Source organism: Ambystoma mexicanum, chromosome 2q (assembly GCF_040938575.1).
Source record: "Ambystoma mexicanum isolate Mex_15411 chromosome 2q, UKY_AmexF1_1, whole genome shotgun sequence".
Classification (NCBI taxonomy): Eukaryota; Metazoa; Chordata; class Amphibia; order Caudata; family Ambystomatidae; genus Ambystoma; species Ambystoma mexicanum.
In genome coordinates, this window is record NC_090924.1 from 967,496,653 (window position 1) to 967,511,281 (window position 14,629).

The 14,629-nt window shown below is 45.7% G+C and overlaps 1 protein-coding gene across 2 annotated transcripts in view; it reads right to left on the reverse strand.

Moving 5' to 3' along the window:
* The window catches only part of KIF15 (kinesin family member 15), a 2,141,222-nt gene that overhangs the window by 1,002,449 nt on the left and 1,124,144 nt on the right, over positions 1-14,629 (reverse strand). For both annotated transcript variants that reach the window (XM_069648268.1, XM_069648269.1), the window contains exon 20: positions 13,270-13,435. In XM_069648268.1, coding sequence (XP_069504369.1) covers positions 13,270-13,435 — 166 coding nt within the window. The remainder of the gene's footprint in view (positions 1-13,269; positions 13,436-14,629) is intronic.

Sequence of the window (14,629 nt, forward strand, 5' to 3'; positions counted from 1 at the left end):
ACACTTGAAAGACATTATTGCTGGCATTTATTAAAATTAAAAAGACTAGGCCTATCTTTCCCTATTGCTAGAGGGCTATCCCTACCTATGTAAATAACACGGTAGTCAGGAAGTTCCAAATGAATATGTCCACGGTCCAAAAATAGCTCTAACTGGAGAATGTCTCCCTTCACCTGGTTATCGCTTCTGGCAATGCCTCTTCTTAGACCATAGTTCTCTTCAGTAAGCCATCTTCAAATAGTCTCTTGCCACCTTCTGGACAAGATCTTGTAGTTCTTTTACAATGTACTTAGGTTTGTTTTAACCTTTAGGTAAAGTTGTTCCACAAGCCTTTGTATTACTCTCTTAAAGTTTCATCCAGGTCTTAGATGCCTTTCTGACTCTTGTAACCTAGGCCTTATTTTTTTTTTAATCCATTTATAGCATAGCACAAAGCATCTAGGCGCTAGTTACAGGTTACAGCTACATAATAGGTAATTAGAGCAGTTACTATGCGGTACTTGACTCAAATGACGTTACCGGGTAAGAAGGCTTTTAGAACGTACCTCGCTAGAAGGTTAAATTAAGCATAAATTAGGGTATTCATTTCTCAAAGCGCATACTGGTAAAGTCACAGGCCATGTTGCAGGGGGCTACATCAGCTGTGCAGGATGGGTCAAATAGGATTGCATGGTTACGTTAAGGTTACAGTGCAGTACAATACTCAAACAAAGTTATCAGGTACGAAGGCTTTTAGAAAATACCTCGCTAGCTGGCTTCAAATTAAGTATGAGATAGGGAGCAATGATGCATTACATTTCGCTAAACGCATGCTGGGAAAGCCTCAACCTATGTTGCAGGAGACTACATCAGCTGTGCAGGCGTGGGCAAATAGGATTACATTTTTACGTTTCGGATAGTTCAGCAGTTACAAAAAAAGTACACGCGCAATGATGCATAGTTGTCGCCCAGCGTGCGCTGGTAAAGCCGCATCACGTGTAACACGTGTCTATTTATAAGCTATTTGTAAATTGTGGAAACACAAGATCTCCTTCATGGGTGTGCGCACATCTAAACTTTAAAGTGACCACAATGCTTTGTGTACAGGTAAGTTTAAGGCTGGCTGCAGCCGTGGGGTAAGTTAGGCGATTTTCCACTACCGCCTATAAACAATTGAAGTTTGGGGAAATACACTGACCTCACAGACTGCGCACTTTCCTCACATATTCCTTTATACGTTCATATAGTTCATGAGATAATTTCTCAACAGAACAGTAAAGAAAGAAAGATGGACACTTTGTTCGTGTTAAGCATACGTTTTATCTGTATTAAGGTGCATACAGGTCAACATATACTGTTCTGTATTTGTTCATACAGATACACATTTCTTCAGAAAACATAACACATTTTATAAGTAACACAACAAAGTAATTTCTTCAATTCCCTAAGAATCTTGAAAAGTTCTTTTTCGAATCATGTTGCACCTCAGCAATCCGTGCTTTATACATAAATGGTTTTGCCTTTATGATCGCTAGTTTATATTTCTGCCCGCAGTAATATACGCCTCTTTATCTACGTCTGTTTCTGTGTTCTTCCAGATAAAGAAAAGTTTCCTTTTGTGTGCTTTAAGCTATTGTAATTCTGGTGAGAACCAGACCCCGGATTTTCCATTGGGTACCTGTCTAGTCTTCATAGGAGCAATATTATTGATTGCTTTTAAGATAGTCTTTTCATAAGCTTTTATTATTTGATCAGATGTATTTAAATTAACCAAATTATTAGAAATTGGGGCGTTCCATGCCTCTATAACCTCAGGTTGCAATCTCTGGACATTTCTACTTGTAGTCCAGTTTTTTGTATTACCCTTTTCTTTACATCGTTTGTCAGTACTACTTTGAAGTAGACAAAGAAGTGATCTGACCAGGGACATAATACAATCTTCTGTTTATTAGTGTCAATGTTGTACAGGACTACCCAATCATGTATATTGCCCTTAATCACTGAGCCCAGACTAATACACATCTCGTCCAGCTCTCTAATAAGTGCTATTTCCTAGCCATACATTAACATCACCTAAGACAAACTTAGATGTGGATTTTAAAAGCAGAAGAAAAGTATTGCCCAACTGGGTATGAAGTCAGGCATTGAGGTAGGCGGGTGATAAACTAGAGCGAGGTTTACTTTTATGGTTCCCTCAGTCCGTAGCTTAATAAAACGTGTTTAATAGCCCAATGGTCCTGTAAAATCCGTTTCCCAAACCTCTATACTAGCTCTATGAATGATCACCACGCCTCCCCAATCTGGTTTTCGCTGTCCCACCGCAGATATTATAGCCACTAGGTATAGTCAGACCCAGCACAGGTCCCTCTGCGTGGTGAAGCCATGTCTCAGTGACACAAAAGACTTGTGCAGGAGGTGGGGCAACCTTTGCATGCACTGGAGCAGCCCTGGAGAAAATGATCAAGCAAGAACGATTTCTTGGAATTGAAAAGGCAATCAAAATATGAGTGCATTTCATTAATATAAGAGGTACTTTATCAATCTGTGTTTCAGCTGATACCATCTTAATCGGTCTACTGTAATGCTTATTGAACATTTCCTAAGGGCTTGTGCGGAAACGGATGCACCCTACAAGGGTAAAAATGTCATGGCAGGACATAGTAGTTCATACAATCAATTTTAATTTTTGAGGCGAGGATTACAAATACAATGTAGAACATATGTAATGCAGCAGTCAGATCCATGGCAATTCAAGAGTTTATTTTTCTGATATTTCCACCAGGCCCCATAGTGTTCAGTTTGTAATATTGATTTAATGAACTTTGGAAGACAGATTTCATAAATGTAATATTCCTGTACAAAATCGCTTATTTTCTTGTTATTTGACTTGTGTAGAAAATGTAAAGATCATTTAATGAATACGAAATATGGATAAATATAATTGTTTGTCATTAAGTGAAGAGGGTAAATAAAAAGCTGGCCTCCAAGCAGGATCGTTCAATTTTTAACTGTCTGCGTATTAGGACTTCCTTTCACAAATCAACACAAACCTAGGAGTCAACAGAAAATGCCAAATAAGCCAATCAAAAACCCCTTAAATTAAGGGTGCTTCTGTAGAGGAGGAGCCAAATGCCTCTACCAGAAGTCCTGCCCCTATTCTGCCTATATGATGGAAGCCGGAAATTGCAACATGCACAATGCCAGGAATGATACCTATACCGTGAAAGATCTTTGAAACAAGGTATTAATTGAGAAAGCCCTATAAGATGTACCCGCAGAGAGATGACGGTCTCTTAAGAGAGATCCCTGAAGATGTGTAAAGATGCGTGAAAGAGAGGATGGGTGGCCTCACATGAGGTGAAGACGACACCAAGAAAGGTCAAAGAAGAGAATGTACAGACCTTATGGAATCTGATGACGAAATAAAGAATTGAGTAACCTTTCATGTGCAGAATAAAGATTGCACGTGCGAAGATCACTGAAGAAAATATAAGCCTTTTTATAACTACAGATGCTGCAACGCAAGTAGACTAAGGTAATCATGAAGGCTGGCTATACATAGAGAATAGTCTGCAGGCCAGGCGCTGCTATATACACATATATATATATATATATATATTATATATATATTATATATATATATATATACATATATACATATATACATATATACACACACAGAATCTGGATATTCGATGTTGCGACTTTAGTAAGCCAGGACCCATGAAAGACGAGGGCTGAAAATGTGGTGCATGTTGGGGAGAATTCTCCAGAATGGCTAATTTCCCTTACTTACTGAGTCCCTCAGCAGCTTTGCTGGATTTCTTGGATTTATTGTTTTCACCTGGTAAGAGTGTGAGTCTTTTTTCCCACTCTTACATGTGTTTTGTTGTGTGTATTTAACATTTTCATGTGTTCATAGACTGTGGAGCCTCGCCTACTCCATAGGCATCATCTTTTTACTGCGTGTTACACAGCACCTTCAGTGCAGTGCACAGGGTTGTCTTTTACAGATTTTACACTCCGACTCCATTTTCTGGGACTGACTACCGTCTCCCAGAAACAAGTAAAGTTGCCATTGACTTTTAGTCTTTTTAACCTCACAGACCCAGTACAAACTATCTTTCATAGAGTTCTGCAAAGGGTTAATAGTTATCCCTTTTTGTCTGTTTCTCATGGAACATTATTTCGTTCCCTTTTCATAAAGATTTTGCTGGTGGCAGTGGTAACTACCCTATTTTTCCTACTGCGGTTATTTTATATAGCCTTGGTATTGTTTTAGGCTATCTTGGTAGCCTCGAACTTAAACCCGCTAGACCATATATGTTTTTATACGGTACCGGCTGGGTTTATGCCATTTCTTTTTTAAAAGTTATTAAAAGTCTTTCTTGTGTTTTTCTCTGCGTGCCAAACCAGGTCCGATTCCTTTGTTCGCCGGTTTGATTCCTTCTGCACAGAAGCCCTCCTTAGGCGCCTGAATGTCTGAGGGGGACAGGATGCGAGAGGGGTTTGAGATTCCCTACAGAGGGTCTCCTTGGAGACCCATGTCGCATTCTGGCATGATTGGCTGTGGTGACTGTCCTGGCGGGACAGCCACCCTGCTGTGTGATTGACAGCCAGGCTGTATGAATGGGGGAAAACTGCATAAAAAGCAGGTCTCTTGGGCTGGAAAGGCAGAGTCGCCACTGGATCGAGAGAACCGAAGAGAAGCTAACAGAAGAGGACCTCTACCACGACTGAACCGCCCGGTGAAGCCCTGCTGCGGGTCCGAATCTTCAAACTTCGGCAGGGAAGATCTGCAAGGAATCTTCTCCCCTTGAGCTGGTGGGAACAACCAGTTCGCCAAACTGCTAGCCAGGCCTCCCCCCTCTGGTCGAATTCGCTGTACAGAGCTACAGTGAACCGGATATTCGTTTCTTTGCTCTGATGCCGCTTTCTTCCCTAGGTAGTGCAGGACCCTCCAGTCTTCCTCCTCCTTGTCAGTCCGACAGTCGCTTCAGCAACCGTCAGCCTGCAGGGCCTGCCAGGAACATATGCCTCAGCTACAGAATTCTTCTGCTCTAAAGGTACTCTGCTAACCCGGTTGTTCGTTTCATCCAGCCGCGGTGAAAGTGTGTGAAATCTTTCGCCAATCTGAGGGCTTGTCCTTCTCTATTCTTTAAAGTAACTTTACATCTGACCAACTTCGTTCTGAACTCTTGGCAAAGACTTAACAGCGAACTACGCTTAACTGTGTGATCCTCTGAAAACATTTTGGTCCAAAGACTTTGGTCCATACCCCTTTAATTTGATTTCCTCACTGTAGTTCCTTTTTTCTAGATTGCCCTGTTTGCTTACTTGTTGGTGCTGCTCAATTTCTGTCCAACCTTGTCTTTCCCTCCCTTTTAAATTGCTGGAGTGCCATTTTGCTCACACTTCAGTTTGAGCTTAACTTGTCCAGATCTATTGGGTGCGGTGTAGTGTATTAGTATCGTGATTTTTCAACTGCTTGATAATAGTGAAATGTTTAATAACGGATGTGTAAATAAATGTATATTATTTTACTCAGAAACCTTGAGTCTGTGTTTGTTTGAATCATATTAATTGCTGTCCTTTGTCGAACTATTGATATTGCTCAATCTACTCGAGATAAGTCTGGCTGCTAAGCCATTGCTACCACTTTACTGTGTAGTACAGGCTTGTACCAAAGGTGAATTTGTACTGTCACTTGTAGTCTTAATTGTGTGTGTTGTTCCCAAGGGGTACTGCATACAAATCTGCCCAACAGTGCAGCAGAAAAAAGAGCTGAAAATCGGGGAAGGATCGAGAAGGCTGTCTGGCCCAGTGTCAAGGGTTGGGGCAGCCAAGAACTGGTTATCTATTCAAGGAGATGCAAAAAACGTGAGAAGTGAGGCGATCCCTTGTTAAGGCGCAACGGAAAGACACTGAGTGCCAAGTTTTAGTCATTTAATATCATTAAATGCGAAGGAGCTAAAACACGGTCTCCTGTCACATGGGGTAGATGGAAAGAGAACATGGGCAAGCAGCACTGAGACTTGAAGATAAGAACATGCTCGTACTCCCTTCTATTCTCAGGAGCATTGACACGTCGCAAGGCCAAGTTCAAAAACAATTCAAATGGCAGAAGGCATGAGTGATGATGGACGATGGGCTAAGTGAGTGGGGAGGCATGGTCAAGTCCACCCATCAGCACCTGAGGTACCTTCTTGCGTGCTGCTAGCGAGTTGAATAGTCCAGAAGGGTACAAGCGTGCCAACCAATTATAGAGGGTCATGTATTGAAGGGCCCTATAATTTGAGAGCCAATGTTGTGTCGTATATCTAACAAATATTGAGGGTGACTTGCACTAGGGGTGGGCATAAGTTGTCCACCTGACTATAGAGACCCAATCACAATCCAATCCCCTACAGAAAGTATACCTAGATGTTCCCCGTAGACGAACCACAATCCTAAATAAGTTCTTAGTTTGCCACGTAGCATGACGCCAGTTGTGACGGGTTTTCGCTATAAAAGTGATATTTTTTATGTGATGCTTTGATATTATGCTGCAAGACATCCGTTGATGTCTGCTGTACTCCCTGCTTTAGACAACTGAGAAGGGAGTAGTTTCTTACCTGTAACTCCATTTCTCCAGCATTGGTATCTTTCATGGATTCACATGCTTAGAATATTCCCCGTCGTCAGACTGGGAACCCTCGGTACACATATATATAGTCATTTCCAATAGGAAAAACTTCTGCCCTATCCCCGTCTGCGTCCTCTACGGGGCCGCCCACGTACGCCCATTTGGACGTGATGGTATATAAGCCCCGCCCCCGCGGGTCCCTTCAGATTTCGACCCCTCCAAGATAACGGGGGGAAAACTTGCTTACATACCAATCTTCCACATTGCAGTCCGGGGAGGCCGGAGGGCGCATGTGAATCCATGAAAGATACCAATGCTGGAGAAATGGAGTTACAGGTAAGAAACTACTCCCTTCTCCAGCATTGGATCTTTCATGGATTCACATGCTTAGAATAGATTGTAAAGCAGTAACATCAAGAAGGAGGTGAGAGTGCAATGTAACTTACATTCGTAGAGACACCCCCAAACACTACCGTTTACACCATGTATGTAAGCAACAACTTATTATACTGATACGAAACGGATTTCCGCCATACAATGCTATGTCATATGACTCAGTATGCACCCCTTGCGCACATATCTACCCAACCACTTATGTTTAGGTCAATAAACTATGCACATTCATGTATACACTCTGAAAAACCAGCTGAGGCCAAATAATAATAGGCAGCATTCTTCTTGAAACTTTGGCTTACCTCATTGAAAAAGGTGGCGAAGCACTGCCCTTCCCATTTGTACCTCATCCGCGTGCTGCTTTTCCAGGCAGTAGTGGCGCGTAAACGTGTGCGGAACAGACCATGCCGCCGCCTGGCAGATGTCCGTCAGCGGAATTCCTGCCCATAGAGCCACGGAGGAAGATGTCGATCTCGTGGAATGGGCTCTGGGACGATGTAGTAGAGGTCTCCCGGCCTTGGAATGACACAGGGTAATCGCCGAGGAGACCCAGCGAGCCAGACCTTGTTTGGAGATAGCCTTACCCCTAGCCGAGGGGCCGTAGGCGACGAATAGCTGTCTGGTGGCTCTGATATCTTGCGTTTTTTGCAGGTAAAATTTTAGCGCCCTTTTGACGTCCAGAGTGTGAAGAGCCTTCTCCGCCGTCGACGAAGGAGATGCAAAGAAAGTAGGGAGTACCAGGGTCGAGTGCTTATGATAGACCGACGGTACTTTTGGGATGAATGAAGGGTTAGTTGATAAAATAACTTTGTCCTTAAAGAACCTCAGATATGGAGGGTCTATGACCAGTGCCTGTAGTTCCGACATTCTTCTAGCCGAAGTGATGGCAACTAGGATCGCGAGTTTCCAAGATAGAAATTGTAGAGATGAAGAGGACATTGGCTCAAAGGGAGGCTTCATTAAGGCAGCTAGAACCGTGTTCAGACTCCACGACGGTGGGAACCGTTTTTCCGGAGGGAAGGTTCTAAACAGACCCTTCATGAAATGCTTCACTAGCCTGTCACTGAATAGTGGAGGGGACTGTCTTCTTCTGGTAAATCTCGAAACAGCCGCCAGGTGTACTTTGATTGACGATGATGACAGTCCGCTCTCCGCAAGATGAAGAAGATACGGGAGGATTTGCTCCGGAGTTACTTCCAAAGGTTGTATATTTTGTTGTGTTTGACACCATATACAGAACCTTTTCCATTTGCTTACATATGATTTGTTAGTGGACGGGGCTCTGGCCGCCTGCAGAATCCTTCGGCAATCAGTCGAGACTTTTAGGTTCCCGAACTCCGAGAAGTCAGGAGCCATGCAGTTAAGTTCAGGCTGTCCGGATTGTGGTGCCACACGGTCCCCTCGTCCCTGGACAGGAGGTTCGGTACTTTCCTGAATGGTATCGGCTGATCCAGCGACAGATGAAGGAGGTCTGAGAACCATGGTTGCCTCGGCCAGCGCGGGGCCACTAGGATGACCCGGCAATTGTACCTGTGGATCCCCTGGATCGTCCTCCGTATGAGGGGAAATGGAGGGAAGGCGTAGAGGAACTTGCCTGTCCACGGAAACGAGAACGCTTCCCCCAGGGAGCCTGTTTGGGGCCATCTGCTCGCGAACTGAGCACATTTTCGGTTTCTTTCCGTGGCGAAGAGATCGATCGACGGGGTCCCCCATCTTTCGAAGATTTCCCCGAGTTGAGTGGAGTCCAGCTCCCACTCGTGTATTTGTGACATAGTCCTGCTCAGGGAATCCGCCTGTAAGTTCTTCGCTCCCGGTAGGTGGTATGCCACTAGGGAGATGTGGTGTTTTAAAGCCCAATGCCAGATCTTTTGAGCTTCCTTCGAGAGGGTCCTGGATCTGGTGCCACCCTGTTTTATCAGGTAGAACATAGCTGTCGTATTGTCCGTGAGCACTCTTACTTTTGACCCCTTGATGTGTGGGAGGAAAGATTTCAGGGCCCATCTCACCGCCCTTAGCTCCAGGACGTTGATATGTAGGCGAGATTCGGTCGACGACCACCTGCCTTGGGTTTGGTGACGTGACATGTGTGCTCCCCAGCCCGACAGAGAGGCGTCTGTAATGATGGTGTTCTGAAATTCCGGCTCCTGCAGGGGGACCCCTCTGTCCAGGTTGCGCGCCACTTTCCACCATCGGATGGCTTTGATAACTCGTTCGTCGTCGACTATTATCTTGTCCGACCAGCGGCCTGTGGCCTGCTTCCATCTGTCTGATAGGAACTCCTGTAGAGGTCTCATGAACAGCCGGCAGTTCGCGACTAGGTGGATGCACGATGCCATGGAGCCGAGGAGAGCCGCATATTTTCTTACTGACAACCTTCTCTGTAAACGAAGTTGGCTTGTCAGGTGTTTGATCTTCAACAACCTTTCCAGGGATGGTTTCACTAGTCCCGTGTGGGTGTCGAATTGAGCACCTAGGAACTTCAAGCTCTTCGAGGGCTTTAGTGAAGACTTTTCGTAGTTCACTGCAAATCCCAGACGCTGTAGCAGTTGCAAGGTGGTCAATAGGCTGTCGTTGGTCGACGCTGGGGAGGATCCCCTCACGAGCCAGTCGTCGAGGTACGGGTAAACGTGATGCCCTTCCTTCCGCAGCCAGGCTGCTACGGGTGCTAGGCACTTTGTAAAGGTTCTTGGGGAGGACTTCAGGCCGAAAGGGAGCACAGTAAATTGGTAGTGTGTTTGGCCGACTAGGAACCTCAGGAACCTCCTGTGGTGAGTGCGCACCGGAATGTGAAAATACGCATCTTGGAGGTCCAGAGACGCCAGGAAATCGTTCTTTTGGACCGATCTGATTACCTCCTGTAGAGTAAGCATCTTGAACTTTTGACTCAGCAGGGTTTTGTTGAGGTCCCGTAGGTCGAGGATGGGGCGCCACTTCCCGTTTGGTTTCTTTACTACGAAGCAGCGTGAGTAAACCCCTAAGCCTCTCTGTGAAGCAGGGACTAACTCTATGGCGCCTTTTTTTAGCATGAGCGCAACCTCTCGACGCAAGACGCTTAGGTGTGGTTGAGACAGGCGTATCGGTGGACGTCTTGGAGGTCTGGATTTGAATCTTAGGGAATGTCCCAGTCTCACCGTGTCCAGAACCCACCGATCTGTCGTAATTGACTCCCATTCCTCGACGCAACTTGACACTCTCCCTCCTAGAACGTCATTGTTGATCTTTTTGTTTTCCCGTCGACGACGAGTAAGTGGGACGTCTCTTAGAGGCCTGGAAATTTCTGCGTCGGGTCGAGGACTGTGAGGCGCGTCTATAGCCTTGGGACGGATATGAAGACCTCCCGAATGCTCTATCCCTGGATCCCGCAAATCGTGCGTTTCCCGTAGCTCCTCTAAAGGGGCGAAAGGAACGAAAGGGCTTACCGCTTTGGAGAGAGCCCAGCGAGCGCGCCGTCTCAGAGTCCTCCTTCATTCCTTTCAAGGCCTCATCCACCTTTTCGCCAAACAGGTGGTCACCTTCGAAAGGCATGTCGACGACCTTATATTGCACCTCGGGTCTAAAGTTGGTGCACTTGAGCCAGGCCTGGGCTCGTAGAACCACTCCGTTGTTAATTTGTTTGAACCCCGAGTCTGCCAGGTCCACCGCTATATTGATAGCATGGTTCGAGGCTTCTTCTCCTTCACGAACCAGGGACATAGCTGATTTTCTGTGTTCTTCTGGGAGGTGGTCCAAAATGGGTGCCAGTCTGTGCCACATCTCCCTGTCATACCTGGCCATGATTGCCAGGGAGTTCGCTGCTTTCACTGTTGACGCTCCCACTGACAGGATCTTCTTACCGAAAGCGTCTTGGCGTCTAGCTTCGGAGTCTGGCGGGGTAGAGCACTTATGCTGGGCCTTTGCCTTTCTCGTCGCCGCCGCCGATACCACCGAGTCAGGCGTGGGTTGCGCAGAGAGGCATTTTGGCGTCGAATCTGGAACTTTAAATTTTTTCTCTATGCGGCCTTTGACCGCAGGTTCCGAGAATGGATGCCGCATGGTTTGGACGCCCTCTTTCCATACGTGGTCCAGTATCGGTATCGAAAAAACGGAACGCCTATTCTTGCCCATGTGGTCAAAGAGGAAGCAGTCCTTCTTTTCTTCTTGTTGGGTCAAACCGAACTCCTTGCAGGCCTTTTCCATCATGGAATGGAAGGCCCCTATGTCATCCGGTGGAGATGGGTGAATGGGACTTTTCGGAGGATCCACCTCCACATCCGAAACCCATGACGGGTCTCTCGACGGCGAGAGGGAGATATCAGAAGCTGACCCCTGTTCAGAGAGGGAGTCCGAGAGCTCACCTTCTTCCTGGACTGTTGGAGCAGTTGGGCCCACGACCGATCTAGTCGGGCGGTGTGAAGGTCCGGGCTCGTCGACGAGGGGAGTCGTCGGAACAGGTGGGAGCCTTTCGTCCAGGGACTTCAAGAGCGAGTGTAAGGAGGAAAGTACCTCCATGGAGAGAGTAGCCTGGGCGTTTGGAGGCTGGGTGAAAACTTGAGAGCAGGTTGCACCAGAAGGAAATCTGGGCCGTAGCCCCAGGTCTTCCGGGCTCACTATTCTGAAGCCGTCGTCTTCTTTGGAGGCGATCGAAACTGCCTGTTCTTGTAGCAGTGTGTCGGGTAGCCCCATGTCGAACGCTTCTGGCCTCCAGGCCTGGAACTCCGTCGACGAGGGAATCGTCGTCGACGATGAGCCCGTTTGAAAGGCGGGGGACTGTGACGGAGTGGGCACTTGGATCGTCGCCGTCGTCGTCGACGGAGGGCCTGCAGGTGGCTTAGGCGGTCCCGCCTTCGCGGAGTTCTCCCTGCGTTTATCCGCCTCTCTACTCGTAGCTGATCTTTTCTGATCGCTCGAGGAGGATTTTGGCCTGTCCTTATCTTTCTTCGACGAAGAAGAAGAGGAAGATGATTTCTTCGTCGATTCTTTCGATGAGGCCTTAGAGGAATGACTTCGAGGCACGTCCTTCTCCGTAGGTCGTGATTTTTTGGCCGGAGGTTCCGACGGATGTGAGCGTCGGGAGGCTTCTGATGTTTTCGCTGAGGCGATACTGCGCACCGATCCTACCTCCGACTGAGGGTACGCTCCAGCGCCGTCGTTCAGCCACGAGACCAGTCGCCGATTCCGGTCCTTCAGGGTTTTTTGGGAAAACCCCTTGCAGATATCACATTGGTCCGCCGAGTGGTGGGGGTGAAGGCAGTAGATGCAGTCAAGATGGCCATCCCCTTCATAAACCTTCTTTAGACCGCACGTGGCACACGGGCGGAAAAGAGGCTTACCCGACATTATTGCCAGACCAACTAACAAAACTCGTAGGAGTTAGAAGCGGACCAAACAGACAAACTCGCAGGAGTTAGAAACAATCGATAAGTATTTGAAGAAAATACACGAGGAGATCCCACTATCTTTGGAGACGGTTGAAATCTGAAGGGACCCGCGGGGGCGGGGCTTATATACCATCACGTCCAACGGGGCGTACGTGGGCGGCCCCGTAGAGGACGCAGACGGGGATAGGGCAGAAGTTTTTCCTATTGGAAATGACTATATATATGTGTACCGAGGGTTCCCAGTCTGACGACGGGGAATATTCTAAGCATGTGAATCCATGAAAGATCCAATGCTGGAGAATAAAACAGATTACATTTGCCAACTTCCTGAATCTGTCTTATTATTGATTATTGGTGTAAGAGTTATTCTGCAACCCCATCCATCTAACGACCCGCTGCCACATTTAGAAGGGCCGAACGGTTCCCTTACCTTAGGGGAGGACAAGGTGAGTAAGTGGACACTTAATGTTATTTTCTTTCACAAAAGATGTTTCATTGATTTAAAGGGATTGGCGAAAAATGAACAAATTGACAAAAATTGAGAGAACCTGGTCATCATGCAATCTGTAGTTTCTTTGAGAGCAGTGTTCCCATCCTGGAAAACAATACTACTGAATGTATTACAATTGTTAAAACTGAGGGGTTATAATTGACACAAATTTAGATTAATTACTTTATTTGTGGTTTGTACGGATTTCCACCTGAATGCCACATGTTGGTTTGTTATAAAAACAAAATAAAAAACATATATATATATTAAAAAAGGAATGACAAAAGATAACAATGGTGCTGCCACTATGCGCCATGCAATGTATTAACTTGTTTTTGATCGTGTGGTATTAAGGACACCAAGATATACATATTACAAAAAACTTGCTTCAATAGAAGGCTGTTGCACATAAACAAAATCCATACCTGACATGATCAAGCTGAAGTTGTATGTTCATGTGCTGGTCAGAGAGTTGACTAAATTCTTTGTCTTGCTTTTGTTTGAACGAGCAATGTTCCACCTTCAAAATACTCAGCTCCCTGTCCGCAGAATGAAGGACAACTCTCAAGTCATGTACTTCACTCATCAAGACTGCAAAAACAAAGTTTACAAATATATTTGTTATATGGGAATTTTCAAAGAATGTAATTTTTAGGAATGTGTGCTTTAAACACAGAGCTCTCAGGTCAATTATTTGAAAAAACGGTTCAGTAATTTAAACTCTTATGAAAAAATGATAACATTTGTAAAGAGGGTTTTTCACAAACTGCTCTGTGAGGGCTTCTAAGACAAACTAAAGATACAGTTTCACACTAAAGTAGTTGACCAAATGCACAATAGTGGGATCACAGAGCAAGTAGGCTTAGGAGGAGGTAGGCTTGGTTTGACGTACCATCAACAAGAGCAAAATCTCAATACTAGAGATCCACACAGATAAGTACAAAGAAATACTACTTATTCGACACAGGCAATTGTCAAAATCACTTCTGGCAAGTATGTTTCATATCAAAGATATGTAAACTACAGTTTGATAGCATTAAAGTAGGTGTCATACCACTTCAGATTACTACACACGTTATTAAGGCATTGTACACAGTAAATGGCTAAAGCGGTTAGAAGATAATGTTAAAACAGTTTCACCAGCCTCAGGCCAGCTAAAAATACTTTAGCAGCAAGATTTACATATTAGAGGTCCAACCATAGCCTTGTTATAGTTCACGCTACCAAAAGTAGGTGTTATCAAGCAAGGTCTTGTGAAAGGAGACATTATCTAAATCCTGAAGGGTCCTCCATCTATACAGGGGGTAGACTACCAGTCCCCAGGTCCTAGATGAGCGAATAGCGGACTCAACACAATGTCCACTGCCTTTGGCATTGTAAAATAGGTACTTTTAACATAAAGGCTCAATGCAAGTCAACGGAGATCAAGGTGTCTCGTCCCCCGGACGCAGACTTACAACACCAAAGACATGAGAGATAAATGAACAGGGATTCAGTGGAGATCAAGATCAATGTAGGCTTTGCTCTAAGAGGTTCACAGGCTGGAGGCTCGAGGCTTCCAGCAGTGATTAGGTCAGGCTCAGCTAGAGACATCAGGACAAGGTGAAGGTGGAGCGTATTTGGTTCTAGTTTCATGAGAGGGCTTGGGAGCATCAGATGGGAGTGTGACGCAAGACAGAGTCTGCAGGCCCTCAGGAGCAGCAGTCAGACATGGGGTTCCAGCATGGCATGTGGCTAGATGGCAGCAGCAGGTTGGCGAGGTTGCAGCTAACTTTCCATGGAGAA